Source organism: Penaeus japonicus, unplaced genomic scaffold, assembly GCF_977035675.1.
Source record: "Penaeus japonicus unplaced genomic scaffold, GWHDUDI00000001_assembly GWHDUDI00000015, whole genome shotgun sequence".
Classification (NCBI taxonomy): Eukaryota; Metazoa; Arthropoda; class Malacostraca; order Decapoda; family Penaeidae; genus Penaeus; species Penaeus japonicus.
Window position 1 is genome coordinate 13,902,909 of NW_028234417.1, and position 7,500 is coordinate 13,910,408.

At 18.7% G+C, this 7,500-nt stretch overlaps 1 protein-coding gene across 22 annotated transcripts in view; it reads left to right on the forward strand.

Moving 5' to 3' along the window:
- Window positions 1–7,500, forward strand: part of osa (trithorax group protein osa) — a 122,199-nt gene that overhangs the window by 72,976 nt on the left and 41,723 nt on the right. For all 22 annotated transcript variants that reach the window (XM_086544528.1, XM_086544535.1, XM_086544537.1 and 19 more), the window contains 2 exons: window positions 1–93; window positions 418–644. The exon at window positions 1–93 is cut by the window's left edge and continues 795 nt beyond it. In XM_086544528.1, the coding sequence (XP_086400654.1) occupies window positions 1–93; window positions 418–644 (320 nt within the window). The remainder of the gene's footprint in view (window positions 94–417; window positions 645–7,500) is intronic.

Consider the following 7,500-nt stretch of genomic DNA (forward strand, 5'->3'; position numbering starts at 1 on the left):
TCAACAACACCAACCCACCTTCTATAGGCCCAGATGGGAACCCTGTCGTGGATGAGGCTTCACAACAGTCCACCGTTTCCAACACCTCTGCCGGTAAGATGTCCATTGACTTGTTTTCCACATTTATGAAATGTACTGTCAGGACAAAGGAACCATCCTTAATTTTTATACATCTTGATATAAATTTTAGTTTCAGAAGTTTGCCTCAGGATATATGGGACATTTTCACCTATGTACAGATTAGAAAGAGACTCATTTGCATTTCCTTTTCTTTCTTTCTTAATTTCTTTCCTTCTTTCTTTTTCCACACATCAACTAAATTACTTTAAATAGAACTCTGTACATATGCTGTTGATAGCGTTGTGAAAGTTTCAATATTCAAATACTTCCTTATTCTCACCATATTTACTTTTCCAGCTTCAGGAGAAGACCGGTCAGGCACACCAAAACCCCACAAGGATGGCCCAATGGGAGGACCAGGAGGCATGCCAGGAGGAATGACGGGTGGACAGCACCCGCCCTCCCATCCGCCGACACCCATCAACTCTGCCCCATCACCTGGTGCTGCCTCCATGACCTCACAGCAGGACGAATTTGAAAATCTTAATTCTCCCGGCTGGCCGAGGAGCCCCAGCACACAGACGGTAGGGTTAAAGATCAGGATTGGTAGTGAACTCGCTTGTTAGGGTGGCCCTTCAGGCTTAGGAGTGGGATGGGAAATACGTTTCTAGCCAGTCATTGCTAGGGGGAGTTTGCCAAGGCAGACAGTTTGCTTCTGACATGAAGAGAATAGCATAGGCAAAAAGAGTAGTTAGATATGCTCTGTATATACATTTGGTGGCTATCTAATGTTAAGGGCAAGGAATATAGAGAGGTGCCAAAATACTGAAATGTACATCAGTCGAGTTAATGACATAACAGAGTGGTTAGGGATATACATTTAATGCAATTTGTAATGCATTTAAAAATGAATACGAAGAAAAGCAACACTGCAACTTCATTGATGTTGCACATATTTTTGTTTAATATGCTCAAGCATAGTTTTAGCACAGTGTCAAGCAGTATATGTAGATGTGTAAAAAAAAAAATGGGTTTCATTGTTTTCCACTGTACTAGTTATTTGTCGAGGCTGTTTGAACCTTTGTAAAAATAATTTACTTTATTCTCTCTCACCAAAGGATTGTGCTTATAGAATAGGTATATTTTTGTTACACATAACTCATGATAATCTATCAAAACTTAGGCTCATACGTAGGAAGCTTTCTTGGAATTTCACTTCTTTCATTGCATTGTTTTATTCTCTAAAACAGGTTTTGCTCACATAAAATAGCCCATGTATAAATATACCCTGTTGGCAAGGACTTATATATGTGTATGTATATATATATATATGTGTGTGTGTGTGTGTGTGGAGTAGCCGATATATACATATATGTATATATATATTATATATATATGTATGTATATGTATATTTTTATATATGTATGTATGTATATGTATATTTATATATATGTATATGTATATTTATAAATATATGTATGTATATGTATATTTATATATATTTATGTATATGTATATTTATATATATATGTATGTATATGTATATTTTTTATATATATGTATGTATATGTATATTTATATATATATGTATGTATATGTATATTTATATATATATGTATGTATATTTATATTTATATATATATATGTATGTATATTTATATTTATATATATATTTATGTATATTTATATTTATATATATATATTTGTATTTTTATATTTATTTTTTTATATATCTATTTTTATATATATATATATATGTATATATATATTTAATATATATGTATATATGTGTGTGTGTGTATGTATATATATGTATATGTATATATATATGTGTGTGTATATGTATATATATGTATATGTATATATATATGTGTATGTATGTAGATATATATGTACATATGTATATATATTTATATGTATGTATATATATATTTATTTATTTATATATATATATGTATGTTTATGTATATTTATATATATGTATGTATGTATATGTATATTTATATATATGTATGTATGTATATGTATATTTATATATATGTATGTATATGTATATTTATGTATATGTATGTATTTATGTATATGTATATATATATATATATGTATACATATTATATTTATGTATATGTATTTATATGTATATTTATATGTATGTATATGTATATTTATATATGTATGTATATGTATATTTATATGTATGTATGTATATGTATATTTATATATATGTATGTATGTATGTATATTTAGATATATATGTAGGCATATGTATATTTGTATATATATTATATTTGTATATATATATGTATAAGTTTATATATATTTATATTTATATATGTATATGTTTATATATACTTATATTTATATATGTATATGTTAATATATATTTATATTTATATATGTACATGTATATATGTATTTATATTTATATATGTATATGTATATATATATTTATATTTATATTTATATATGTATATATATATTTATATTTATATTTATATATGTATATATATATATATATTATATTTATTTATTTTTATTTTTTTATTTTTATTTTTATATTTATATATTTATATTATTTTAGATATATATATGTATATTTATATATGTGTATGTGTGTGTGTGTGTGTATTTATATGTATGTATATATATATATATATATATATATATATATATATATATATGTCTATATATATGTTTATGTATATGTGGATGTGTATGTATATATATATATTATATATATTATGTATATGTGTATGTATATATATATATAACATCTAATATATTATATATTAAGTATAAGTGTATGAATATATATATATTTATATCTATATTATGTATAATGTGTCAGTATATATATATATATAAATATATATAAATATATATATCTTATATATATATAATATATTATGAAATATGGTCTGTTCTAATCATATATATATATATATATCTATCTTCTATTATTATATATATATATATATATTATGTATATGTGTATGTATATATATATTATATATATATTTATATTAATGGTATATGTGTATGTATAGTATATAGATATATATATATAGATATATATTATGTATATGTGTATGTATATATATATATATATATATTATGGTATATGTGTCTGTAGTATATATATATATATATATATATCTACTATATATTATATTATGTTATGTGTATGTTAGTTATACTATATATTTATATATTTATATATTTATATATTATTATTTGTGTATTATTGTATATATTATATATATAAATATCTATATATATATATATACTCTATATTATTCTTTTATTTATTGTGTATGTATTCTATATATATATATATATTATTTATATGTGTATGTATATATATTTTATATATATTATTTATATGTGTATGTATATATTATATATAATATATATATATTATTTATATGTGTATGTATATATATATATATTTTTTATATGTGTATGTATAGATATATATATATTATTTATATGTGTATGTATTTATATATATATATATATATATATATAATATCTTATATATTTATATATATATATATATATATATATTAAGTTATATGTGTTATGTATATATATATTATTATATATATTATTTTAGTGTATGTATATATATATATATTATGTAGATGTTGTAGGTTTATATATATATTATTATTTATATGTGTATGTATATATATATATATATATATATATATATATATCTTTGTATATGTGTATGTATATATCGATATATATATGTAAATGTGTATGTATATATATAATATGTATGTGGTATATGTGTATGTATATATATATGTATTATGTATATTTGTATGTATATATATATATATTATGTATAGGGTATGTGATATAAATTATGTATATGTGTATGTATATATATATATATATATTATGTATATGTGTATGTATATATACATATATATTATGTTATGTGTATGTATATATTCATATATATTATGTATATGTGTATGTATACATATTATATTTTATATTAAGTATATGTGTATGTATATATATATATATATTATGTATATGTGTATGTATATATATATATATATTAAGTATTATTGTGTTTTGTATATATATTTTATTATGTATATGTGTATGTATATATTTTTTTTATGTTATGTGTATAATATATGTATGTATATTTGCATGTATATATTGTTTATGTATTTATAACTATGTATATGTGTATATGTGTATGTATTTATATATATATATGTGTATATGTCCGTGACAGTGTCTATTTTTATAACTTTATGTCTTAGTGTATGTATATATATATATGTATATGTGTATCTTTATATATTATGGATATGTATATGTATATATTATATGTAGATGTCGTATGATATATATATTTGTATATGTGTATGTTATATCTATGTATATGTGTATGTATCTATATATAAATATGTATATGTGTATGTGATATTATTATATATGTATATGTGTATGTATTTATATATATATATGTATATGTGTATGTAATATTGATAAGTATATATTATGTTTTGTGTATGGTATAATGTTTATTATAACATGTATATATATATATATATATGTATGTGTATGTATATGTATATTATATATGTATGTATATGTATAAATTATATATATATATGTATGTATATGTATATACTATTATATATGTGTATGTATATGTATATATATATTTTATATATATATATATATATGGTGTGTGTATGTAAGGTATATATTTATATGTGTATGATATATATATATATTTATCTTATTATATATATATATATATATGTATGTTATATAGATATATGTTGTATATATATATATATGTATATATATATATATATATGTATGTATATATATATATGTATATTATATGTATGTATGTATATGTGTATGTATATTTTATATCTATGTATGTATATATATATATTTGTATGCTTATATATGTATGTATGTTATATGTGTATGTATATTTTAATATATATATATATATATATATTATGTATGATATGTGTATGTATATAATATATCTGTATATGTGTATGCTAGATTTTTATATATAGATATATGTATGCTTGTATATGTGTTTGTTTATATATATAACTATATATATGTATTTATATATGTATGTTGTATATGTGTTATGTATATGTATATATAGTATATTTATTATATGTATGCTATGTAATATGTGTATGTATATATATATTGTATGTATGTATTGTGTAGAATATATCAATAATAAATATATATGTATGTATGTATATTGTATGTAATATATATATATATATTATATGGTATGTATGGTATTGTATCTATATATATATATATATATATAGGATGATATGTATCTGTGTATGTATATTTATATATAGTATGTATATGTGTATGTATATATATATATTTGTATGTATGTGTATGTGTATGTATATATATATGTATGTCGTGTATGTGTATGTATATATATATGTATGTATGTATAGATGTGTATGTATATATATTTATATGATGTATATATATTAGATCTTTATATGTATGTATATGTATATGTATTTTTTTAGATATATATGTATGTTATGTATTATGTATATATGTATTGTATGTTTGTATATGTATATATATTATATGTATTGTATGTATATGTATATATATATAATATATATAGTATGTATATATATAATTTATTAGATATTTTTATATAATTATATATATGTATATATGTTTGTGTATATATATATATATATATATATAATTTATAATCTATATATATATTATTTATCTGTGTAATGTATATATATTATCTATTATTTATATGTGTATGTTCTATAATATATATATATATATTATGTATATGTGTATGTTGGTATATATCTATATAATTCTTGTATATGTGTATGTATGTAATATATAATATATAAATATATGTATATGTGTATGTTATTATATATATAAATATATATCTATATAAATATTATTATGTATAGGGTATAATATTATATATCTATATATATTATGTAATGTGTATGTATCGATTTTATATATCATATATATATTATGTATATGTCGTAGTATTATATATATATATATAATCTGTAAATGTGTATGTATTAATACTATGTATTATGTATATGTGTATGTCTATATAATTTATTATGAATATGTGTATGTATATTATAAATTATGTATATGTTTATGTCTATATATATATATATATATATTATTTATTGTGTATGGTAATATATATATATATATATAATTATATTATTGTATAGTGTATGTATATATACATATCTATTATGTATAGTGTATGTATATTATACATCTATATATTATGTATAATGTATGTATATATACATTATATATATAGTATATGTTGTATGTATATATATATATCTATATAATATATATTATGATATGTGTATGTATATATAGCTTATATTATGTATAATTGTATGTATATAATCTATATATATTATGTATATGTGTATGTCTATATATATATTATATTATATATACGTTTTGTATATAATATATCTTATGTTATGTGTAGGTATATTAGATATAAATATTTTGTATATGGTGTATATAATGTATGTATATGTGCATGTTATCTATATGTCTATGTGTATTATTATATATGTATATTGTATGTATATATATGTATATGTGTATTGTATGTTAAAAAATATATATGTATATGTGTATGTATATAATTATGTTATATGTGTATGTATCTATATATGTATATGTGTATGTATATCTATATGTATATGTGTATGTCATCTATATAGGTATATGTGTTTGAATATATTATGTATATGTGTATGTTTATATTCTATATGTATAAGTGTATGTATATATTTATATGTATATGTGTATTGTATATTAATATTATTGTATATGTGTATGTATATGTATATATAGATATGTATCTCTATATAAGATAAGTGTATGTATATGTATTATATACATGAATATTATATATAAATGTGTAATGTATATGTATATATATATATGTAGTATATGATATATATATATATATATATAATATCATATCTATATGTATGTATATGTGATTTATATATATATATTGTGTGTGTAGTGTATATGTATTATATATACTATATATATAGCTATATGTGTGTATGTCTAAGTATACTATCATATGTGTGTATGTATATGTAGGTATATATATGTGTGTTGTATATGTAATCTATATATATATATATCTATGTGTATGTATATGTATATATATATGTGTGTATGTATATGTATATATATATATATGTGTGTATGTATATGTATATATATGTGTGTATGTATATGTACTCTTTTTTATATATATGTCTGTATAATATATATATATGTATGTATATATATATATATATATATATGTATGTATATATATATATATATATCTGTATGTATCT